Source organism: Vigna angularis, chromosome 1, assembly GCF_016808095.1.
Source record: "Vigna angularis cultivar LongXiaoDou No.4 chromosome 1, ASM1680809v1, whole genome shotgun sequence".
NCBI lineage: Eukaryota > Viridiplantae > Streptophyta > Magnoliopsida > Fabales > Fabaceae > Vigna > Vigna angularis.
The window spans coordinates 52,281,318-52,307,650 of NC_068970.1; the positions used below are offsets into that span (position 1 = coordinate 52,281,318).

The window sequence follows — 26,333 nt, forward strand, 5'->3', positions numbered from 1 at the left end:
CACCCTTATGACTACAGATCATCCATCTGTGTCGACCTACTGTGTCGATCACCCTTGTGACTACAGATCATCCCTCTGTGTCGACCTACTGTGTCGATCATCCTTGTGACTACAGATCATCCATCTGTGTCGACCGACAGTGTCGAGTAACCTTGATTAATACATGTCGTCCATCTATTTGGTAATTGGTTCTATTCTGTTTTGGAATGGAGTAAGTTCTTCGGTTTTGTTCTCCACGGTTGTCCTCATTATGAAGGGGGCTGAACGTTCGTCTCTTTTAAGAAAGTGGAACATGGAATGAAAATGTAATTAAGAGGATGAATTAAGATGTGTGAACACTATATTACATGATTATATGATTATGGAATTTGGACGAGCGTTCCAGGGTGGAACGTCTCATAATGTTGGATATTAAATTGGTAAAGTATGACTGTGGCTATTGCTAATGCTGGCTTGGTCCATCCTGATATTCCGTGATACTCATCTTCATGTAGAGGAGAGTAGTTCATGTGTGGGAATGGCAGGAGGTCCTTAGTCCATAAGTTAACATGGGCGACGTAAGAACGGACTAACCTCGAGTGGCAGCTATTGAGGGTCTCCCAGTTACTACACCACTTGGGTGCAAGGACGCCTGTAGCTACACAGATTCATACAGTCCGGACGGTCAGTCTAGTATTAGGAATTGAATGGAGTTAAGGGATTGATTTAATTATATGTTGTAAAATATTTGATATGTTTGATGTATTGTGAAATTAATGATTTTACTTGAATTAAATTCAATAAGCTTACCCTGTGTTCTCTTCCTTGCGTTGTCGATCGTCTCTGTACGTCCGTCCTGTCCTTGCAATGATCATCCGTGTGGATGTGAGCAGACGGTGGAGTGTCACTTGAAGAAATGCTAGAAGAAGAAAATTTGGAGGACGCGACTCTGGTGGACGTTGAAGTTAAAGCCGAGCCCTAGATCGCTCGCTCGTGTATTTTAGTTTCGCTAAGTTTATTTTGTGGACGTTCGGTTATAGTTTTGTAAGGTCGTTCGTCCCTGAACTCTTGTATGTTTTTAACGTTAGTTATTTTCGGTATATTTTGGCCGTTCGACATTTAACGCTCGTTCGGTTTTCCTGTAAGACTGCACTGTTTATTTGCTTAATGTAATAAATTCTGATTATGGTAATTACTATATTTTGGGATGTTACATTAGTGGTATCAGAGCAGTTTTGTTCTCTTAAAGGACGCTGTAGGTTATGAGTGCACTGTGTTTTGCTGTGTGCTTAATAAGTGTTTAAATGAGTTATTTTATCTCGACTCTTTACACGTAACTGACGTTCGTTTTTCTCTGTGTCCAGAGAACGAATGGCACCTAGACTCCCTCCTCCGCCTCAACCTACTGAACCGGATGCGTCTAACAACGCTAGGTTGTTGGAAACGTTGATCGACCGACTGCAGCAACAGAATACGACCTTGATGGAGCAGAATGCAACTCTGATGCAGCAGAATCAGAATGCCATGCAGAGTTTGGAGGCTTCACGTGCCAACTCGGAAACGACTCAGCGTCAGTTGATGGAAATCCTGGCGGCAACCAGAGGAACGTCGGGAGCTTCCTCTTCCAACGCTGCCCAGCCTGCTGCTGAGTGGAGTTTGGAGAGTTTTCTCCAGCATCATCCGGCTAAGTTTAATGGTAAGGGCCTCCCTGACGAGGCAGACCAGTGGCTCAGGGACATGGAAAAGATTTTCAACGCCAAGAGATGTCCGGATGAAAACAGGTTGGCGTACGCGGAATATTTATTGACTGGAGAGGCGAACCACTGGTGGGCGAGCGCGAGGGCTATCTTGGCGGATGCGCACCAACCGATCACTTGGGAAGTCTTCAGAAGCAAGTTTTACGAAGAATACTTCCCCGACAGCGTCCGTTTTGCCAAGGAGGTTGAACTTCTGCAACTCGTCCAAGGTGGAATGTCCGTTTCTGAGTATACGAACAAGTTCAAACACTTGGTTCGTTTCAATACGATGGCCACCAGTGGAGAGTGGCAGTGCAGGAAGTTTGAGAACGGACTGCGGAGCGACTTGAAGGTTTTAATCTCCAGCCTTTGTATACGAACGTTTCCTGCCATGGTCGAGAAAGCCAAAGTGTTGGAGAAGAATATGACGGAAGCTGAAAGACAGAAGAAACAGCAACAAGTGAGTAGGGGACCTATAGTGTCCCGGGGAGGTACCGTTCCGAGAAGGACACCTTACACTCGTCCTAGTCAGCCATCTAGCACGAGCAGTTCTCAAGCTTTAGTTCCTGCTGGACAAGCTGGGCAGTACGGGAACGTTACTTGTTTCCAGTGTGGAGGACCACACTACCGTTCGTCATGTCCTCAGTTGGTGGGAGGAAAATACTGTAACCGGTGTGGACGAAATGGGCACTTGGCGAACGAGTGCAACGTGAGTGGGCGAGCGGTGATGAGACCACCGAACGCTGGAAGGAATCGGCAAAGGAGAGGTGGACGAGCCCAAGCTGTTGGGCGTGTGTATGCGATAACTGGAGCGGAGGCGGCTGGCTCAGGTACACTCGTCATCAGTACATGCTTAGTATATGGTAAATCTTGTTGCGTGCTGTTTGATTCGGGAGCAACACATTCCTTCATCTCGAAGGCGTGCGTTGGCAAACTGGGATTAGAGGTGAGTGAGATGCAGTTCGATCTGGTGGTGTCTACCCCAGCGACTAGAGAGGTTAGGACGTCCACTATGTGCGTCCAATGTCCTATAGAAGTAGAAGAGCGCAAGTATAAAGTAAACCTCATCTGCCTACCTCTTCAAGGGTTGGAGGTGATTTTAGGAATGGATTGGTTGGCTACCAATCACATTCTCTTAGATTGTGGGAAGAAGGAGTTGATATTTCCGAATGAAGAGGATGAAGAATTAACGGTAACGCTCGGTCAGTTAAAGGAGGATATAATGGAAAGTGCGAGCTGTTTCCTAATCATGACGCATGAAGACCAAGAGCTTGGAGGTTTGAGGCAAGAACGAACGTTCGTTGTTGACAGCAACGAGCGAATGGTTTTGGATGAGTTTCCGGACGTCTTCCCTGAAGAAATACCTGGACTACCTCCGACTCGTGAAGTTGAATTCACCATTGATTTGGTGACGACAGCTGCACCCATCTCTGTTCAACCGTACCGTATGGCGCCTGCAGAGTTGGTTGAACTTAAGAAGCAGATAGAAGAACTGATGGACAAGCAATTCATCAGGCCGAGCGTATCACCTTGGGGAGCGCCTGTGCTCTTAGTGAAAAAGAAGGATGGGAGCTCTCGGTTATGTATAGACTACCGGCAATTGAACAAGCTGACCATCAAAAATAAGTACCCGTTGCCAAGGATAGACGATTTGTTGGATCAACTACATGGGGCAACGGTATTTTCAAAGATTGACTTGCGTTCGGGATATCACCAGATTAGGGTGAGGGAGGACGACATCCAGAAGACAGCGTTCAGGTCTCGTTATGGACACTACGAGTATGTAGTGATGCCATTTGGAGTGACGAACGCTCCTGCAGTGTTCATGGATTATATGAATCGTATCTTCAGGCCGTACCTGGACAGGTTCGTAGTCGTTTTCATAGATGATATTCTCATCTACTCCAAGACGCAAGACGAACACGAAGAACACTTGAGGGCAGTACTATTAGTGTTGAGGGAGAAGGAATTATATGCAAAGTTGTCCAAGTGTGAATTTTGGATGAAGGAGGTACAGTTTTTTGGGCATGTAGTGTCGGTTGGAGGTATTTCAGTGGATCCTGCTAAGGTACGAGCGGTTTTGGACTGGGAGAGTCCTCGTTCAGTCACTGAGGTTCGTAGTTTTGTGGGGCTCGCGGGCTACTATAGGCGTTTTATCGAGGGGTTTGCTAGAATAGTAGCTCCGCTTACTCAGTTGACCAGGAAGGATCGACCGTTCGCCTGGACTGATCTGTGTGAGGAGCGTTTCCAGGAGCTAAAAGTGAAATTGACGAGCGCTCCAGTGTTGATCATACCTGACACGTCCAAGCCCTTTGAAGTATACTGCGACGCGTCTCATCAAGGGTTGGGCTGTGTACTTATGCAAGAGAAACGAGCGGTAGCATACGCATCTCGCCAGTTGAAAATCCATGAGAAGAACTACCCAACGCACGACCTGGAGCTGGCAGCGGTCGTCTTTGCACTAAAGATTTGGAGACATTATTTGTATGGGTCTACATTCCAAGTCTTCAGTGATCACAAGAGCCTCAAGTACTTATTTGACCAGAAGGAGCTGAATATGAGGCAGAGGCGTTGGTTGGAGTTTTTGAAAGACTATGAGTTTGAGCTACTCTATCATCTCGGAAAGGCGAACGTGGTGGCGGACGCTTTAAGTAGGAAGGTGGTGCATGTGTCGTCCATGATGATGCGCGAGCGGAGCTTAGTGGAGAGCTTCAGAGATCTAAGGTTACAGTTTGAGTTAGAACCGAGCAGCATCAAGTGCTGTAACCTTAGAATATCTAGCGATGTGTTTGACCGGATTAAGATGAAGCAACGTGAGGACGAAGAGCTAGTGAAGATCTTAAGCGCGCTCGGTACGGATCAAGCTAAATGGTTCAATACGGGAACGGACGGCATGTTGCGTTACATGGGTAGAACGTGCGTTCCGAATGATGGCGAGCTGAAGAGAATTATTCTGGAGGATGGTCATCACAGCCGTCTTAGCATGCACCCTGGCATGACTAAGATGTATCAAGACCTCCGGAAATCATTCTGGTGGCCTGGAATGAAGAGTGATGTCGCTCGTTTTGTGGCATCATGTCTAACCTGTCAACGAGCGAAGGCGGAATACCAAAGACCTGGCGGATTACTTCAACAGTTGGAAATTCCCGAATGGAAGTGGGATAGCATATCCATGGACTTCGTGACTCATCTACCACGCACGGTTAGGAATCATGATTCAATCTGGGTGATCGTGGATAGGCTAACGAAGAGCGCCCACTTCCTAGCAGTTAACTTAAAGATGTCGATGACCAACTTAGCCAAGTTGTATATCAAGGAGATCGTTCGTCTGCATGGGGTGCCTTCAAGCATAATTTCTGATCGAGACACGAGATTCACATCTCGGTTTTGGCAGTCCTTACAAGGAGAATTGGGAAGCAGACTGCAGATGAGTTCAACATATCATCCTCAAACGGACGGCCAGTCTGAACGAACCATCCAGACGCTGGAAGATTTACTGAGGACGTGCGTCCTAGATCATTTGGGCGTTTGGGATGAAGTCCTGCCGCTAGTAGAGTTCACGTACAACAATAGCTATCAGTCGAGCATAGGTATGGCGCCGTTTGAAGCTCTCTATGGGAGGAAGTGTCGAACGCCACTTTGTTGGTTCCAAGATGGAGAGAACGTGCTAACTGGACCTGAGCTCATCCAGCAAACGACCAAGAAGGTTAAATTGATTCAAGATAGATTGAAGACATCCCTGAGCAGGCAGAAATCATATGCGGATAGAAGACCCTTGGAGTTCGCTGCAGGTGACCATGTATTCCTTCGACTCAATCCGATCACTGGTGTAGGCCAAGCCATCTGTCCCAAGAAGCTATCTCCCAAGTTCATAGGACCGTACCAGATTTTGAAGAAGATTGGACCAGTAGCTTATGAACTTACTTTGCCTCCTCAGCTATCAAATCTTCATCCAGTCTTCCACGTTTCCCAACTTCGGAAGTACATAGCGAATCCATCTCACGTACTGGAGTTGGAAGACGTTCAGCTTCGTCATGACCGAACGTTGGAGTTACAACCCGTCCGCGTGGAAGACAGCCGCACCAAGCTATACAAGGGAAAGGACGTTCGTCTAGTTAAGATGGTGTGGGACGCGAAGACTGGCGATTCAACGTGGGAAGTAGAGGATGCTATGAGAGACTTGTATCCACACTTGTTTACAGGTGAGTTTTAAATTTTCGAGGACGAAAATTTTTGTAGTTAGGGAGAATGTGAGACCCCTAATAATTAGCAGTAGTAATTTCTGTCACATCACCATTAGTGCACTCCATTTCCACACTCAGTCATTTAAAACCCACTCACCAATCCCATACACCACTCTGATCTGCACTGGAAAACGCCCCACGTCGCACGCTCAGGGCTTTAAAAGCGCACCAAACACTGCATGCACGCACACCACGTGTCACGAGAGAAGTTTCCAAATCAGAAATGGTTGGGCAGGTGTCATCAGATGAGACGTTCGTCCGCGGGGCGTGGAAACTAACAAAACTTTAGTTTTTCGAAATTTTCTCTCACTTGCATGCACTCATCCTCTACCTCTGAACCTAAACTCCCATTTCTCTCCAACTTCTCTCTAAAACCTCCCAACTTCTCTCTACTGTAACTCACCAAGCTTTTCTCCGATCACGTTTCAGCACCGTAGGAACGTCCGCTGAACCGAGAGCTACTCAGTGGACCGAACAGTTTCAAGAACGGAAATTGGCAAGTTCTCCTTCAGTAGCTCGTCCTTAGGTTTTCTAGAAACCGAGTTGTTGGCTGCATGCGTGTGTATGGTCTAAAGGATTCATTTTCTGTGGATCAGATTGGTTGTGAGAAGAGTCAAGAGACGTTGAGGGTAGGAGACCGTTAGCTGGACGAACCAAAAGACTCATATTAGGACGTTTCCTTCATTGATTCGGGTAAGGGAAGCTTATTAAATTTAATTCGTATGCTTTTGTTTGTGTTGTATGGATGTTCTGAGAGTTGCGTGAAGCATGATCTGTGATATTTGATTTTGATGTATGATTATAAGTATGAGTTGATATATGGAGAATATGAAATGTACTACACCACTCGGGTGCAAGGACGCCTGTAGCTACACAGATTCATACAGTCCGGACGATCAGTCTAGTATTAGGAATTGAATGGAGTTAAGGGATTGATTTAATTATATGTTGTAAAATATTTGATATGTTTGATGTATTGTGAAATTAATGATTTTACTTGAATTAAATTCAATAAGCTTACCTTGTGTTCTCTTCCTTGCGTTGTCGATCGTCTCTGTACGTCCGTCCTGTCCTTGCAATGATCATCCGTGTGGATGTGAGCAGACGGTGGAGTGTCACTTGAAGAAATGCTAGAAGAAGAAAATTTGGAGGACGCGACTCTGGTGGACGTTGAAGTTAAAGCCGAGCCCTAGATCGCTCGCTCGTGTATTTTAGTTTCGCTAAGTTTATTTTGTGGACGTTCGGTTATAGTTTTGTAAGGTCGTTCGTCCCTGAACTCTTGTATGTTTTTAACGTTAGTTATTTTCGGTATATTTTGGCCGTTCGACATTTAACGCTCGTTCGGTTTTCCTGTAAGACTGCATTGTTTATTTGCTTAATGTAATAAATTCTGATTATGGTAATTACTATATTTTGGGATGTTACATACTGGAAAGTGACAACAATAAAATATTATAGCAGAAAATCCAAATTAAATTTTTACATAATTCTTTTACAGTTGGATTAAGTTTATCAATAATTATTTTATGTGATTAATTTTTCTAAAGAATAATGCACAAGAGCATCAATTTTGAATTAAATAGTAATCATAACAGAATTAATAATCTTTACATTCTGAGTAACATGATCAACATACCCTTCAATTTTAAGTCAAAGTTTACTTTTGATGTCCAAATTACATAATCAATGTTATCTAATTTATTAATAGATAAATCTACATTGACATAGTTAATATATATGGATGGGTCAGACATACTGGTGATAAAAGAGAGGTCAAAGGGGAAGAAGCCATGAACAAGTAAGGGAGAGAGAAAATTTAAAACCTGCACTAATACAAAAATATCGTATAACGTCGTTGTTTTTTGGCCTTTCACGTCGAATTCGAGGTTGACATCATATCGGGAGATGTTAAATTGACGTCGAATTTAAAAAATTTGACGTTAATCAAATTGACATCGAATTTTGTTAATATTCGACGTTAAGCAATTTTTTTGTTTTTTTTAATTAATTATAATCCTTTTTTACAACTCTACGAGACTTGAAAAGCATAAAAAATACAAATTTCAGTATTTGGTATTTTATAAAGCATGAACTATGAACGTGTAGTATAGTATCAACAATTAACAACAATAACAAACAATAAACAAGTTCAATCAAACAACAACAACAATAAACAAGTTCAATCAAAAAACAACAACAACAAACAAGTTCAACAAAAAACAATAAACAAACAAGTTCAACAAATAAGTTCTTCAAAACGAAAATGAAAACAAAAACTAACCTTCAAAAGGTGGGTTCGTCGGAATAGAGTGTTTCCACCAGTGAAAGAGAAAGCATGATGCGCCTATAAAGGGCAAGAACACAAAAATAATCCGTCAAAACAAACGAAAATTATACATAAAGTAGTTAATTAACATGCATTTGTATCAAATGAAAGAAAGATTACATGTTATGGTCGTCAAACTTCGTTCGAGAAAAGTTTGAGAAGAGAAGAGGGTCTCCCGCGCTAAGATAAAGTGAATGAATTTTCAATCTCACGCTCAAATTAAAAATGGGAAACTTTTGGCTGACAAATAATATGTCGAAGCTCCTACAAGATTGACGTATTATATGTGGTTTAAAAGAAAAAAGAAGAAAAGAATTAAAAAGGGGTTCCTTTTTGGCTTCTGGCTGACAAATAATACGTCGAAACCCTTACAGAATTCGAAGTATTATTTGTTGTTTAAAAGAAAAAAGAAAAAAAAAATAAAAAGGGTGACTATTTGGCTTCTAACTGACAAATATTACGTCGAACCCCTACAGGATTCGACGTACTATTGGTGGTTTAAAAGAAAGAAGAAAGAGAATGACGCGCTGGTTTAAATAATTACCATCATAGAACGTCGAATTGAATGAGGCTTCGACGTTCTACAATTGCATTTATTTACAAAAATGTCACCGGTCATTTTTAACGTTGACTATTCAGTGGTTGGACGTTGAACGCGTGACGTTATACGCTGTTTTTGCACTAGTGCCGAAAGAGGTCTAATGAACTGATCGATGCGTGAGAGCGCATCTAGACTCTATGGTAGTGATCTCGACAACATTGTGGTCGTCTGGCCGAGACAAGTAGAACTGTGTGGTCGTCGATCGAAAGTAATGCTCTGACAATGATGACAATGACAATGGTAGTTCTAGCGACGAGGACGGTTGTAGTGGATAGGGGCAACAAAAAGTTTTCCAAAGAACCTTAAGCTCTAGATACCATGAATTAAAAAAGTGCAAGTTATTTCAATAAGATGTCTAGTTTTGCACTCAATCATCCAATTTTGTTGAGGTGTAAAAGCACATGAAGTTTGATGGAGAATACCATGAGAAGCCATAAATTGTTTAATAGAATGGGAAAAATATTCACGGTCATTATCACTTCGCAAAGTTTGAATAGAAACACCGAATCCGATTTTAATTTCATTATAAAAGGTTAATCAGAACGATTTTTCATTGAAAATAGCCAAGTGCATCTGGTCATCCCAGATTTTGTAGAACTATATAATCTAGTAGTCCACATTTATAATATAATAGAACAGTTAGAAGAAGACTTGTAGATAAATTCTTAAGGTTACAGTCATCCCAAATTTGGTTGTAATTTAAAACTTTAACACAATAGAGTATTTCAAAATAAACAGAAGCCTATGGATCCTAACTAGCCTAAGCAGCGGTGTCATCTCCCTCCAAGGCCTGCTCCACAACCACCGAAACAGTGATGGAAACAACTCTTAAAGCTAAGATTGAGTGGAAAATGATAAAGAGGAAAGCACAAGACACATGCAACCAGCAAAGATTTCATGTGCTAGGTTTTAGAACGGAGAAGAAAATGCATGTAAGGACTTACCAGCCTAGGACCCGAAATGAATCGGTTCGTTGTGAAGCCCTCTACGTTGCGGACGTTTGGGCGCCACCTGATCGGAAATCCACTGGCTCAATGAAGAGAAATGGTAGAGAAAAGGCAGAGGTGTGGTAGAGAGAAGGCAGAGAAAATCTGAAAACTGAGTTTTTAGAGAGAGATAGAATGCTTAAGCTAATGGACGAAGATGTTTGAAAAATCCATTTAAAGTCTGGTTTCATTAACTTAATGCACATTTTTGCTCTTTTAACTCTATTTTTCAGGTCCTCACATCTGGAATAATCATCAATAAAAGTAATGAAATATTGAAAACCTAAATTAGACTTAATACGACTAAGTCCCCAAATGTCAGAATGGACTAAGGCAAAAGGAGACGAAGCACGTTATGTTTTCCTAATTGACATGACTCACATACTAAATTAGACAACTTAGATAAGCTAGGAACAAGTTGTTGCAATTTGACAAGACTCTAATGACCTAACTAAGCATGAAGAAGAGATGGAGACTCCATAACCATGCCAACATGTGTAGAAGAACAAAGATGATAAAGACCATGAGACTTAGATTTAGAGTCAATCACCTGTCTCAAACTCCGTTCCTATAAACAAAGAGAATTTTTGTTAAAAGAAAAAACATAATTAAGAGAACAAGTTAATTAATGGATAATAAGCTAAAAGGAGACACAGGTACATAAAGAACATTATCAATAATAATAATAATAAATGTTAGCATTCCTCAAGGCACATTTTATTAAAATCAGCCACGTTGCTTGTTTGTTGGTTTCTTTATTTTTTTTCTTATGTATAAAACAAAGACCCTTTATATTCCAAAGATAATGAGAATTGATGTTTTCTCAATAGTATTTCCTTTCATGGTATTAGAGTCAGGTTCTTTGGAAGCTTTGCTATTATAAATTCTAACTATTTTGCTTAAGAAAGATGTAACAATTTGGTGCGCTCTTAGATCGTGAATTCCACCTTTCCCTTAATAAGAGAAAGCATTTTTCATGGAAAATGATATAAATGTTTGATCTGATTTAAAGGAATGTTTCTCCTAAGGGGATTTAATTCGTGTTTCAAAACTTCAACAAGAAATTTAAAATTTCAAGCAATGACCTCTAAGTGTAACTGAATTTTTTTTATTAAGCTCAAAAGACTCTATAACGAGCTTGAATGTTACGGTCAATTCTTACCTACACTTGTCCTATTCGATGCAATTGCCAAGCCATGGGTAATGAAAAAAATTAACATCAAGATATAATTATTCAATTTCTAAATGGTTTAAATGACTATGTAGTGTTGTCAAATCCCAAATATTGTTGTCAATTATATGTTGTTCCTTGATATTATTCCATACCCTTCATCAAATTAAACATGTTATTGAACATAAAACTTTGGCCAAACTTTCTAGTATTGTAGTTTTCACTCGTACCTTCATTTTGACAAATGTGTTATTTCTCCCAAAATTCAATTTTAACCTTATTTATATATCTAAATTATCAAAATTATAATTGTCTTGCAAGTTTTTCGATTGAAAAATGCAAAATATAAGTCCATGAGGATGATTGGTTTGGCTAAACAAGTAGAAGGTTTATACTTGTTGACAACTGAAGTTCAAAAGATGGTAGAGGCTCGATTCAACAATGTTACAACAGAAAACATTTCATAGTCAAGTTTGTGGCAATTTCGGTTGAAGCACCTTTGACGTTAAAGACTCAAAACTATGTCTAAGAAAATCCTAACGTTTTTACAAATAAGGATGTTGTTGTGACATTTTCCACTTGGCAAAACAAAAGAAATTACCATATTTGATTAACAAATTTGTAACCTATTTCATTTGTAAACTATTTAATTTTGACATATTAAAGGTCCTTATCAAATAAATTGTGTTTATGGTCACAAGTACTTTCTTACTGTTATAGATGACTATAACATATTTTTGTGGGTTATTTTGATGAAATCCAAATATGAAGTAAGTACACACTTGAAAAACCTTGTTCACATTTAGGAAAAACAATTTGAAAAAAGAGTAAACAAAGTTCGATCTGATAATAATGATCCAGAATTTACCTTAACATTTTTTTATGGAAAAGAAAAAATTATATATACATCAAACCTCTTATGTTAAGTGTCTTGAACAAAATAAAATAGTAGAAAGGAAAGACCAACACATTTTAAATGTGGTTAGATCTTTATTGTATCAAGCTCATCTTCTTAAGTGTTGAGAAATTTAGCAGAATTTTCTTAATCAGATTTATGAGAGAAAGTATAAATGCGGAATAATAACACTCAAAATACAACTCTTTAAATTATTATGCAAATATATTATTGATAAAAATAAAATTAAAATATCATTTTTCTCTATCTTTATTTATTGCTTCTCTACGTTGAAATTTATTCTCAATTTCTTTTTCTTCTCTACATCATTTTGTTATTTATTTCTTTCTCTTATATATTAACTTATTTTTAATTAAATTTGTTGATTTTCTTAATCTTCTCCCCTTCATTGATTTTTATTGGATAAAATCTTTTCAACAAATTTTAACACTAAGCAATATTAGGGATATGTAGTGACACATGTTGAATACATTATAAATAGAATTCCAAGAAAAATTTTACAAAACCATTCCCTTTGTTTTTTGGAAGTAAACCAGATTTGGAAAATTTGAGTTTTTAGGTGTTTGTGTTTTGTTAGCCCTTTATAGGTTCAGAGAAAAAAATTTGACCCAATGTTCCGTAAGTCTGCTTTCTTATGATATAAACCAACTACCAAGGGTTATGTTGTTATGGATGTTAACTCTAAAGGTTTGTTTGTGTCTCAAAATGTTATTTTTCATTAGATGGTTCTTGCTTATCAGTCCCAAAATTCACCAAACTGGACCTACACTGAAACACAAACAAAACTAAATATATCACCTTAATTTTCACCACACACATATAATCATAATTCTCTACTTGTTGTGTTAGATCCATCACCACTTCATTCACCTTCAGATACAACCACCTTTTGTTCACCTAATAAAAATGTTGTCCAAATAAAGTGCGAACTCAGAAAATCATCTAGGATCACGCATCCACCATCTTACTTGGCTGACTACATTTGTGCAACAAATCAATCTTCCTCAAGTATGCCTCATTTCTTATCTAGATTCTCTTCTCTTTGTTATTTATCTCCTTCACATCATTCTTTTAATTTTTCTTTATTATTTGAGACTAAACCCAAAACCTTTGAAGAGGCTTCAAAATTCCCTCGTTGGATTGATGTTATGCAAGCTGAAATATAAGCTCTTGAGAATAAGAAAGCATGGTTCCTAGTTAACTTACCTGTTTGAATAATACCCATTGAAAATAAATGAGTATTCAAAATCAAGAGACGTGATGATGGCACTGTTGAGCATTACAAAGCATGCTTAATATAGCAAAAGGATATACACAAATTGAAGGAGTGAATTATTTAGATACTTTTTCTTCTATTGCTAAGATTACAACTATGAAAACTCTTCTTGTTATTTCATCTATAAAAGGGTGGTTTTTTCATCAATTAGATCTTCTTACATGGAGAGTTAGAATATACGTTTATATGTTGGTTCCTCAAGATGTTCTAAATCTCATTCTAAGCAAGTGTGCAAGCTCACCAAAAGTTTATATGAGTTGAAATAAGCAAGAAGACAATGGTATGAAAGGCTTACAACCTTGTTATTATCTTGTGGATTTTATCAAGCATACTTAGATAGTTCACTCTTTGTTAAGAAGACTTCTCACACTTTTACAACATGTTAGTACATGTTGATGATATTATACTAGTTCGGGTTTACTTATAGAATTTAACCATGTTAAGAAAATTCTAAATGATCCCTTCAAGATCAAAGACTTGGGTCAACTGAAATATTTTTTAGGTGTCCAAGTTCTCATTCTCAATTGGGAATATTTGTTTATCAATATAAATATTTTCTTGGCTCCTTAAAGGATTATGGTATATATTCTTGGTTCAAAATCAGCCTAAACTTCTTCAGACCTTTTACTGAAACTTCATCAAGATGAAGGCAAGCAATATGATGGTGTGCCTTTGTATCGTTGACTAATCAGACATTTATTCTATTTAACCATTACAAGACCTTTGTTACACAACAACTCAGTCAATTCTTGTCAAGACCAACATATACTCACTTTTATGTTGCCGAAAGATTCCTTAGATATTTAAAAACTTCCCTAGGTCATCCTACAAAAAAAATTGATATTACCGATAGACAAAATCCGTCGATAATACATAAAATTTGTCGGTAAAATAAAATTACCGAAAATCAAGAATCCATTTGTAAAACTATTGTCGGTAAATTTTTACCGACGAAAATTTGTTTCGTCCGTAATTATCGATAGAAGAATTTGTCGATAGTTACCAACGAAAGAATCTGTCGATAATTATCGATGGAAAAATCCATCGATAAATGTCACAATCTGTTTCATCTTCTTCTCCACTCTTCCTCTCTTTCTTCTTCTTTTTTTCATTTTTACTGCACCAAAAGAATTAACACATTCCAGACAACGACGTTGATAAAAATTTTGGGCAAAAATTATTAAGATTCATGTTAAACAATGGCGTTGCACGGTGGTGAAAAACGTTGTACGATGGTGGAAAATGTTACATGGTGGTGGAAAAAATGGCATTACAATGGACAATAGCGGCGTTACATGGTGGTGGCAGTGGTTGGAGCGTGAAACAGGAATAAAATAGGCATTATTCCTCTCCTATGTGTGTTAGAGAAAAAAAAGATGAAGTGAAATACCTCAATAACGTTGGTGGAGACGAAGATGGCGACCTGGCTGAATGGAAATGGAGGCTTGTAACTATAGTGGCTAAGTTAAGATGGAGAGGTGGGGGAATGGAGAGGCTGCATACCGGTCGAGAATGAGAGGTGGGGGAATGAAGACCTGTGAGAGAATGAGAAAAATATATAATGTCTCTTGCGAACAGAGTGAAAATATGGACGGAAAAGTTTTCGCTCTTTTTATCAATAGATTTTACCTACGAATTTTTCGTTAGTAAATGAAATACGTATTACCAACAGACTTTTTCCATCGAAAAAATTCGTCGATATGTGAAAAGAATGGGCGAGAAATTTATGTTCTTTTTATCGACAGATTTTTCTGTCGATAAGAGAAATATACATTACCAACGAATGTTAGTGAAGAACTTTTTTGTCGATAAGAAAAATATGCATTTCTTCGCTAATGAATCTGTCAGTAACATCCATTAGTAGAAAAAATTCAAAATTTAATGATAATTCAAAATTATCAACAGATTTATCTCTGTCGATAAAATTCCAATAGTAATTAAAAAAATTGTAATAATCTTGATAGATCATTTTGTTATTGGGATGTAGATTGGGCATGCTATATTGATAATGTAAATCCATTTCGGGCCAATGCTTCTTTCTTGGTTCATTTCTTATTTCCTATCTTATTTCCTGGTGGAGTAAAAAACAAAGTACAATCCTTAAATCTTCATCTACACAGAATATCGTGCTTTATCCATAGGTAATTGTGAATAACAATGGATTGTTTATTTATTTCAACACTTGCATGAGGAATGTTGTATGCCACTAATACTATATTGTGACAATCAAAAGCGTTATTCATATCAATTCGATCTTTTATAAACGTACCAAACACCTTGACATAACTATCATTTAGTTTAAGAGAAGTCACAAGTTGGATTGATGCGACCAATTTCTTCACAAAACTAGATAACAAATTTCTTTACTAACCAAAACCTTTTTACGAGCTACTGACTAAGTTGGGATTGTTTGACATTTTCTATCCTCCAACTTGCAAGGCGGTTTACATGATTCTCTACCATGAGTCGACATATGAAGAGTTTGTTACACGGTGACACATAAGAAGTTTGATACACAATGACACAAAGAGTTTGTCACACATAAAGTTTGTTACACGGTGACGTATGATGAGTTTGTTACATAGTTATTAAAATCAGCCATGTTACTTGTTTGTCGGTTTTTTTTTTTTTCTTGTGTATAAAAGAAAGACCCTTTGTATTTCAAAGATAATGAAAATTGATGTTTTCTCAATAATATTTCCTTCTCATCAATTAAGCCACATTGTGAAATGGCTAATAAGATTTAGTTATCAGAATTTTAAAAGGAATTTTATCATATCAGTTTAAAAATTGGTCCACTGTCTTTCAATTATAAACACCATATAGTACTTTTATCCTAATGTTTATTTTCACCAGTAATTGATTACCAAATGAATTATATGTATAAGATTTTTTACATTCTAACCAAATTCTTTTTATTTCGTTAAAGTGTCGAGCAGCTCTTTGATCCTGTTAATCACAATATGTTGATAAACATATACAATTTTGTATAAGAATGTAGATGAAATATATACACACACACGCAACTTAATGGACAATTTACACACTTAATTACGAGTCACTAAGCTATTGTTGAGAAAAACCCAGATTAAAAAATCAGTCATCAAGAGATTAACGAGTTACTAAGGTATTCTTTTCTATAGCATGCTTAAATACGATTATGTTAACAAATCCCATCTGGATATTCGCCTTGGGTGTCCGTTTGTGTTATTCAAATAATTAGAAGTTGGAAAAAGAATTCGTATACAAATTTCAACTGAAAATTGACAAGGCAACACTTGTGCAGAATATTTAAACTCTTTCATATTTGACTTGAATCTCTCCCAAAAATAAAGCGCCTTGTCCAGTCTGATACTACTAACGCTCTTGTGCGCCAGCTTACTTGCTTGCTGTCAAAACATTGGATGAAGCTTTATTAACTTTATACTCATAATGCATTATGAGTCTTTTTAGTTTTAATTTTTAAAAATATACTATAATATTTAGCAAAAGGAAAACTCACTACCTTGCATAGACGGAATACCACAGCCATTGACTGCTGTGTCCAATTGAAACCCAATCGCCCGGAAGCTGTGCAGCGGTTTGCTCTCCTCCTAGAGGAGCGAATTGACCTAAATGCTTGTACCTTAGGAACAATCAACCACGTAGTAATGAGGAAAACATGGACCAACCAATGAAAAACCTTGAATCATATTCATCCTTTCATTATCATGTCAAGGTACAGAGCTCATAAAACTAAAGCTATTAAATTAATATGATCATGTTACCTAAAGGGTTTGAAGCGATGGCGCCCTTCTCCCCTGAATCTGATGGGACCCTCTGGATTTTTCTCACACTCTTCCATCCGATTAAAGCACTGGGCCAGGTAGGTGCCTTGCTGAGATGCGACCTGATTTGCGGTTTAAGAAACCTGACGTCATATCATTAAAGAAACATAAGCAGAAAATAGAATACAACTTTCAGATAACATGATGTGCACCTGCGCTGTAGCAGGAAGAAATTTCATCTGAGAATCCACTTTAGAGAGTGCGGTTTTGAGTTCTTCGATATTCAGTTCAATAGATTCTTTTTCAACATCTCCCTTGGACTCTTTCAACAAATCAGCAAGGTCGTGCATCTGGTTACTCTTTAGATATAGCCCCACCTGAGGGTATCTCTCACAGATGTCATCCAATACCTCCTGAAATTCCTTGACAGTAAGAGTTCCTGAATTGTCCTTGTCAGCCTTCTTAAATATTGCCGCAATATCTTCCTAAAATGCCAAAACCCAATATATTGATCAAAAACAGGAAAAAAAAATAATCTGAATTCCAATAGTGTCATACGGTCCCAGATTGTCGATATGTTTAGCTTAATGCAACATTCAGCTAGCTTGGTAAGGCAAGAAGTAGAACTATTAACCAAGATGTGTGATAAGTGTAACAACATAATAAATATTTTACTATTTCATCAAAATTAAATAAATTTATTAATCTAATGGAAGACAATGAAGAAACTAAAAACAAATTCAGTTGTAATGTTACAGACTTTACAGTATGGATACGAACAATTCTCTGTAAGAATAATAGCATATAGCCGTGTTGCACACAGCTGAAAACATGCAGTAGTAACAATGTTCAATATTAATTAAATGAAGGATGGAGAATATACCATGACTTTTCGCTGGTTTATTGTAGCACAGTCACCAAGTGCATACACGTTGCTAGTTGATTCAACTCTCAACCACTCATCAGTAGCTATGGCCCGTCTATTAGTCTGTTCAGGATAATCAATTTCAAGTAAATAATAAATGAATGAAAATTTTATTTGGTGAAAAATAAATAAAACTAACCGAGAAACATGATTTGGAATATTAATCAGAACAACTAATATGGAAAATTTCCCAATGACACACCTGACCAATTTGTGACATAAAATCTTTTATAAATGGACGAGTGCCGATACCAGTTGACCAGACAGCCATTCCATATGGGATTGTGGTAATTTCTCCTCCATTTTTCATTTCCTTAGTAGAAATTTCTTTATCAGAAACCTTCACAACCATGGACCCTGTTTTGACATCAATACCATCTCTTCTAAACTTGTCTTCAGCGAAAGTAGTGATTCTTTTGTCAAACCTGAAAAAGAGCTCAATAATGAAAATGTATATGCTCATAGTAAGCTCTTATTTTAAACAACAGAACCGCAAAACCACCCACCTGCATAGTAGAATCGATGATTGAATCTAATACTGCGCTACTCATAAACACAAATAAGGGACTAGAAAGCATCATTAAACAAGTTATGAGCAAGGAGAGGTGTAATGAGAGTTTGACGCTTACATGCTCAAAATATGATCTCCAGCCTCCAGAAGCGTAATTTTAACTAAATCTTTTATCCCAGGGTATAAGTTGACCAAATCCTCAGTGACAAAGTCATGTAGTGAGGCTGCAAACTCAACTCCAGTTGGACCACCTCCAACAATAGCAAAGTGAAGAATTCTCTTCTTTTCTTCCTCACTTAAACTTGGCAAACTTGCTCTCTCGAAGCAGTCAATAACGGTTCTTCTAATCTTCTGCGCATCTTCAACTTCCTGCACAGTATACACACATGTCCATAAGATAACAAAAAGCCACAAACATGTCATCTGCAAAATTTATATCCATCACACCTAAAACATCATTGGATTTTCCCACGTCTCCTCAGAACTTCTTTTTTCCCTTTTAGAGAAAAAAATTACACCAAAATACATGATAATATGATGCACAATAATGAAGTGATAAAAAAGTTACCTTCAAGAAATGGCAATTCTCAGTCACTCCCGGAGTATTAAATGTGTTGACATTTGCTCCTACGGCTATGATTAGGTAGTCATAGTCCACCACAAATTCTTCTTTCTCGTTGTTACTTATATTAGACCGACAGTATACCTTCCTGTTTGCTGAGTCAATCTTAAGACATTCTGCTTCACTGAATTGAATGTCCACCATTTTCTGCGTGGATGATAGATAACAAGGAGTTAAGCCAAATTCTATTCTGGCAATCTAATTACCAGAATATGTATCTCCTAGTGGTAAGTAGCATTTCGTAATCAATCTAATATATGTTTTCATTCACTACGCGGTGCAATCTCATAAATGTGATCCAGATAAACCCATTCTTAAATAAAACAGAAATTCATTGTTTCAACTTAGACCTGATCCATGACATGAGAACAAACCTCTGTTTCACGGAAAATATAACACAGTGGATGCAAGCGCGTTACCATATAGTTCCCATAGTGCTTATTGTACATACAACATGAGATCGACAAATCCAACAATTTATGATTAACTGTTAACAGTAATCAACCATTGCAAATAACGTCACAGGTAAATGGCATGAAATTGTTACAAGTACATAAGTCAATAAATCAAAAACATTTTTTTAATCTAATAAATATTATTCATGTAATTAAAAGTAATAATTACTTTAACATAAGCTTTCTATTTTTAATTGATAGAAAAATCATTAAAGGAAAAAGAGGAGTTATCTTATCAAGTCCAACTGACAGGACAACTACAACTTATTCCCAAGTATCCTTAAAAATTAATCAGCAGTTACATGACAAAAGTAACAACCCCTAAAATGAATATTATGAAATAGGAAGCAAGTGTGTTATTTTTCATTTGATTATCACCTTCCGAAAAATATTGCGGACAGGTTCGACAATGCTGCGGGCTTCCACGGTGCCGCAGGTAACACTGGGCAGCAAAGGAGTGAATGCAAAGTAATTGCGAGGAGAGACCACATGAACCTCATATCTGGGATTGTTCAGATTCTTCAAGAAACTCGTGCCAGCCCACCCTGTTCCCAGCACCACTACCTTTTTTTTCTCCGGCACCGCCGCTTCAGATGCCCCTACAGCCTCTCCGTAAGCCAGAACCCCTCCACCACTGCATCAACCAAACCATTATCCTCTTCACACATCACACAAATATGCAGTGCTATTTGTATATATTTTATTAAAATCCATTCTATCGCAACTGTCTCTAAATTATAATCTTTCTAGTAACATTATTAATTTTAATATATGATAATTATTTTAATACTGTATTTAACCGAATGTGTCAAAATTCAGAAATTATTAGTGAATTCAGACCACGGCCCTAAATTCCCGCATGCTAAATCAAGATTTTCAATTTACAAGAAAAAGTTTGCATGTTCAATAGAATGAGAAGATTATTACATCATAATATAAACAATGCAATAGTTTCTTATCACAGTTAATCACAACTTTCATCTTGGCACATCAGAACACATTATACATGTTTCTAAACCGGGTGTATATAATTAAATTGTAGAATATAAGTGTGTCAACTCTACCATTGTGCATAAGCCTTCACAGGTTTATGAACTCATGTAATACCTATATATTAAAAGTAAGTTGCAAGTTGACTACAGAATAAAGTTGGAAACAGAGGATCGGATAAAAATTTTGAAGATATTTTTGCCTTCAAATGTTGTTTTATATTGCAATACAGATCTGATTTGCAAGATAAGTGAAAAGGAAATTGTGTTGGTGGAAAAGAAGAAAGTGAAGTATGGGAAGTTTGAAGTTGATGGTACCTTAGGGTGGTGCAGAGAATCAGAAGCTTGAAGTTGGAACCATGGTCATGGAAAGCTCTGGAAACTCGCTCGAAGAAAGTGAAACTCCGCATTTTTTGTTGGAAATGAATTGTTAATTGAAATGAATTGGGTCAAAGAGAATAAGAGAAGAGAAAGAGAGAGACAGTTATAACACCGGAACAGCGTGAATTATAGGCTGATACTTTCCCTGGTCACTCCGCCTTCTACTTTTCTTTTTTTTTTCTTTTTTAATTTAAATGAAACTAAACAAAGAAGATTAAAAAAATAAAGTAGGTGAAGTTCTAAGGTAGCAGCCATCAGATTCATGTATAAATGGAGGAATATCTTAATACCACTATTATGTCTTTATATCAATTATCCTATTTTCTTTATATTATACTGTATTCACTTTTTAAAATTATATAATAAAAAATAAAAAAAGTAATATTATTAAATTTTAGAAAAATATATTTATAAAAGATAGTAAACTTTTTTTATAATTTTACTAGACTAGAGTAAACACAATCACTATCATATCTTTATGCACTCATTTTTAAATATTTATAAATTATTTAAATTTGAAAAACAATAACTAAAATGATAAAATTAGAAAAATAAAACATATATAATTATAAATATAACTATAGATAAAATAAATTTTAGTTATTGAAATAAAAATATTATAAATAATATTATGCAGATAATTTTTTTATTATGATAGTTATTTAAATTTAAAAATTGGTTGATAAAAGAGTAATTAATTATGGTATAATAAATAATTATTTAAATTCAAAAATTTAATAATTAAAATGATAAAACTGAAAAGTATTTTTTATTACGAATTATTATTTAATTTTAAAAAATATTAATTAAGAGTGTAAAATTAGAAAAACAAACAAACAAATATATATATATATATATATATATATATATATATATATATATTATGGCTTTGTAAAAGTAATATTAAGAAATTTATGTAACGGTTAAAATAAAAAAGTATAAATATATAAATAATCTTTACCTTCAACTCATAAATAATATAGAATTTTTAGCTCACAAAAACAATGATTAAAACTCGAACTTATATATTCATAAACAACTTCAAATTTTATTTTATCTACTATACAACTTTATCTACATTATTCACACATTATATATAAATTGCATCCAGTAATAGTAATTTACTCCAACCTATTTTACCAAGACAGTATATGTATAAGTTACTAACTTCTCTACATGATAAAAACAATAAATAAAATATTTATAATTTATGAATTAATTTTAAGGAAAGGGGAAAGATGATTGTTTTTAAAAATGAACCGAATAGATCACCGATCTTTAGTTTATGATTTGATTATTACAAGATGTTAGACTAAAAAAGAGGCAGCCAAGAGAGGGAGCAGGTGTCACATGACACACGTGTGCGGTTTATGCTTCCTACCCTCTTTTATTTTATTTTAAACAAAAAATATTTGAAAATTGTATTTTAATTTTGATGATCAATTCATCAAGGTTTAGATAATTTGACAGACTGGTCCAACTCTGTACAATAATTCCTTTATTCTATTTCCTTACATAATGTGATCCTGATTCCTAGTATGACTCAGATTTATAACATTACTTAATGAGATTGTATTCTATTTATTTTAAGTGGCACTTCTTTTAGTACATATTTTAAAGATTGTTTTTTATTATAAAAATATTACAATATCTATATTTTTATATATTTTTTTATACTTTAGTTATTTACAATGTAAAAAACTAATTTATTTGCTTTTTGCACTCCTATAATTTTTCCCCACACTCTTATAATTACATATTGTTTCGGTGGGATTTGTGAGACCGAGACACTAACCTTCAACTTGTGTATTCTGCTTGTACGTTCCAGTTTAGATCGATGAGTTGTCCCTTTGGACAAGAGGGGGAGGTACCTGCAAAAGGCACTTCGACATTCAAGTTAGGAGCGGTTTAATGGATTGGACTATATTTTATTATCATAGTTCATTGTCCCTTTACTTGGGCATTAACTCTATATTTATAGGGTTTATAGCAATTAAGCTCATTAATTCATATTTGATATAGCAATAAATCCAATAATACTTGCTAACATACCTGCTATCCATTAATATCATATTCTTGTGCAATATGACCTGTCAATCAGTCATAAATAGCGTATATTCACATTTAATATGGTCATTAAACGTATTAATTGGCCATTAATGATATTTATCTTTCCTGATTGGTGTATTTGACAGTTGGTCAGTCACTAGGTATAGTACATTAAGCCCCACAAGTCCGAGTTAACCGTGCGGCTTTAGCCGAGGTTAACTATAGGACTTATGAGTTTGAGGTAGGTTGTTGTATCTTTTTGGGCCAAACGGTTTCACGTATTGAATCTTTGTCATTTATACTATACAGTTGACTGGCTGCATACTTGACGCTTAGTCCTTGTTATCAGAGCTTCCTGGTTGATGAGAGTGTAAACCGCTCGGTCTTTAACTTCAATCTTGACGAGAGAGATTTACCTCTCGGCCAAGAGGGATTTACCTCTTGGTCTTTAACTTCAACGAGACGAGTTTACCTCTCGGCCGAGTGGGATTTACCACTCGGTCTTTGTCTTCAATCTTAACGAGAGGGATTTACCTCTCGGCCAAGAGGGATTTACCTCTTGGTCTTTAACTTCAACGAGAGGAGTTTACCTCTTGGCCGAGTGGGATTTACCGCTCAGTCTTTGTCTTCAATCTTGACGAGAGGGATTTACCTCTCGGCCAAAGGGATTTACCTCTTGGTCTTTAACTTCAACGAGAGGAGTTTACCTCTCGGCCGAGTGGGATTTACCGCTCGGTCTTTGTCTTCAATCTTGACAAGAGGGATTTACCTCTCGGCCAAGAGGGATTTACCTCTTGGTCTTTAACTTCAACGAGACGAGTTTACCTCTCGGCCGAGTGGGATTTACCACTCGGTCTTTGTCTTCAATCTTAACGAGAGGGATTTACCTCTCGGCCAAGAGGGATTTACCTCTTGGTCTTTAACTTCAACGAGAGGAGTTTACCTCTTGGCCGAGTGGGATTTACCGCTCGGTCTTTGTCTTCAATCTTGACGAGAGGGATTTACCTCTCGGCCAAAGGGATTTACCTCTTGGTCTTTAACTTCAACGAGAGGAGTTTACCTCTCGGCCGAGTAGGATTTACCGCTCGGTCTTTGTCTTCAATCTTGACAAGAGGGATTTACCTCTTGGCCAAGAGGGATTTACCTCTTGGTCTTTAACTTCAAACTCTTCTTGAGAGAATACGAGCTTTAACAAAGTTAGCAACCAGTGACTGAGCATGAATTACTAGGCTTAATTTATTCCATAATGAAAACATAAGACAAGAACAAGAGTCTAAATCAAATGTGTAACACCCTACTATTTTAAAGGGTATTACTGATATTAGAGACTAAATTAATTTGATATCTCTTATAAACAATCAAACTTTATTTCATTTAATCCAAAGTACAATGCCAAACTTACAAACTTTAAACAATATAGTCTTCACCATTGAAATTTCAACTTATAAGTTTTACACAACATAATCTTCCCAATACAAATTTATTCTTTTTACAAAAATCCCTGAAAGTTTTTCCCCGCATATCTCTCATCTCTAAGCTTGTTCAACCGCATCTGCAACATTATCTAATCACATATAACATGAGTTATATGATCATAGTACAAACAAATAAGGGTAAGCCAACCTTATCATAAAATCATTAAACTTGTAATAAAAATATTTTAATCACGTATTTCTGCAATTGATAAAATATCATTATTCCGATGTCATTAATTCGTCATTATCAAAGTCATCTTTCCCATTTCCATAAATCTTACAAGTGTACCATGCTTACTCATGAAGCCTTATGGTCAGACCGCTCTCTGCCTGCTTCCTTAAGCCTCATTTATATACTATGTCTTACTTTCTGAAGCCTTATGGTCAGACCCCTCTCTGCCTGCTTCTATATAACTTACGAATCATATGTTTATGTCAAAGCCTTATGGTCAGACTACTTTCTGCCTGCTTTCATAAACCTCAGGTGTTACTTTGCTCATACCAAACTCTCATGGTATAACTCGAACATACTACTCCCGGTAGTAAACATCATTTCATAAGTAATGATTTCTCATATCCACTCCAACATTTCATAAAACCAACAATTCATACCCTCTTATCCACCTAACTCAATCATGTTCATTCTTTAATCAAGAATTCATAATAACCCGTTTTGGTATCAATAAATTAAACATATTACCATATATTATGCTTCATATTATAAACTCATTTTGCCCATAACGAGTATGACTCAACATATTTTCACCAAACAAAGATCATGGATCAACCAAAATATATCAACATATCGTAGGAACTACATATTAAAGTCTGGGCTCAATGTAATAATAAATAAAATATATATGAAATTTTTACCATGATAATATTATGCATCTACAATCAACTTGTTTTATTTTATTTTCATCCTAGTAGAAATTTTTCTTTACTCCAATTGGTCACCGGAGAGGACCCAGATGTCTGAACGCATCATACTCACCTTCGACGCCAGCACATATGACTAGTCACAACTGACTGGACCAGGCCAGGGCTGCTCTATGATCAGGGATGTGCCAACTCAGGTTTTTAAGGTTCCTCTATCCTACCAACAAAGGGAGGCCCTCAATAATTAATCAATTTATTTATTTAATTTATCTACCTTGTTGTCTTATGCTCTAAATCTAAAATGCCTAATTTTAATATTTTTACTTCCTCTCACAACAACCTCAAACAGTATCTGTATATCTATTTAATACTCATATATAAGCAATTACAGAACCCTTACTCCAGACCTTCCAACAAGATCAATTTCAGCCAACAAACTCATTCAATAAATTCATCGCATCTCAACATGTACAATTTAACAGTTTCAGTTATAACACCCAATATAATAAAAGTCATAAAACAGTTTCGCAAGAGAACACCAGTTCAACATTCGTATATTTATAAATTCATACAAAAATAATTAGTTGCCCTTACCATCAAAATAATATTAATATAAAAATTCAGGGGAAACAAGAAGTTGAATCTGGCAGAGCCGGTTAGACAACTTCTCATCCTTCCACAAAGATCAATAAAAAAATAGATAAGATAATAAAATTTCTGGGGAAACAAGAAGTTGAATCTGGCAGAGCCGGTTAGACAACTTCTAATCCATCCAAAAATACAATATAATTAAATAACACGAACATTAACATGTCTGGGGAAACAAGAAGTTGAATCTGGCAGAGCCGGTTAGACAACTTCTAATCCATCCAAAAATACAATATAATTAAATAACACGAACATTAACATGTCTGGGGAAACAAGAAGTTGAATCTGGCAGAGCCGGTTAGACAACTTCTAATCCTTCCAAAAATGCAATAAAATAAATAAGTAAAGCAATAAATAGTTTGGGGAAACAAGAAGTTGAATCTGGCAGAGCCGGTTA

General features: G+C 36.3%; 2 protein-coding genes across 2 annotated transcripts; one reads left to right on the top strand and one right to left on the bottom strand.

Moving 5' to 3' along the window:
* The first annotated feature begins 1,350 nt into the window (after positions 1–1,350).
* LOC128195239 (uncharacterized) lies at positions 1,351–4,880 on the top strand. The gene is made up of 3 exons (XM_052872475.1): positions 1,351–4,066; positions 4,220–4,678; positions 4,816–4,880. Exons 1-3 carry the CDS (start codon positions 1,351–1,353, stop codon positions 4,878–4,880), a joined length of 3,240 nt encoding a protein of 1,079 aa, XP_052728435.1.
* An 11,474-nt stretch (positions 4,881–16,354) lies between these two features.
* LOC108330942 (external alternative NAD(P)H-ubiquinone oxidoreductase B2, mitochondrial) lies at positions 16,355–21,043 on the bottom strand. The gene is made up of 10 exons (XM_017565546.2): positions 20,823–21,043; positions 19,894–20,149; positions 19,007–19,207; positions 18,557–18,807; positions 18,130–18,352; positions 17,886–17,990; positions 17,215–17,487; positions 17,003–17,124; positions 16,741–16,860; positions 16,355–16,624 (listed from the first exon to the last, which is right to left on the bottom strand). Exons 1-10 carry the CDS (start codon positions 20,912–20,914, stop codon positions 16,537–16,539), a joined length of 1,731 nt encoding a protein of 576 aa, XP_017421035.1. The 5' UTR covers positions 20,915–21,043; the 3' UTR covers positions 16,355–16,536.
* Positions 21,044–26,333: the final 5,290 nt, after the last annotated feature.

Coding starts and splice junctions, on each gene's coding strand:
- LOC128195239 (XM_052872475.1), top strand. CDS start 1,351: ATGGCACCTAGACTCCCTCCTCCGCCTCAACCTACTGAACCGGATGCG. Junction 4,067..4,219: donor GTCTCATCAAGGGTTGGGCT/GTGTACTTATGC, acceptor CTACATTCCAAG/TCTTCAGTGATCACAAGAGC. Junction 4,679..4,815: donor GAGAATTATTCTGGAGGATG/GTCATCACAGCC, acceptor CAACGAGCGAAG/GCGGAATACCAAAGACCTGG.
- LOC108330942 (XM_017565546.2), bottom strand. CDS start 20,914: ATGCGGAGTTTCACTTTCTTCGAGCGAGTTTCCAGAGCTTTCCATGAC. Junction 17,488..17,885: donor TAAACCAGCGAAAAGTCATG/GTATATTCTCCA, acceptor TTGGCATTTTAG/GAAGATATTGCGGCAATATT. Junction 17,125..17,214: donor TTCTTCCTGCTACAGCGCAG/GTGCACATCATG, acceptor ACCGCAAATCAG/GTCGCATCTCAGCAAGGCAC.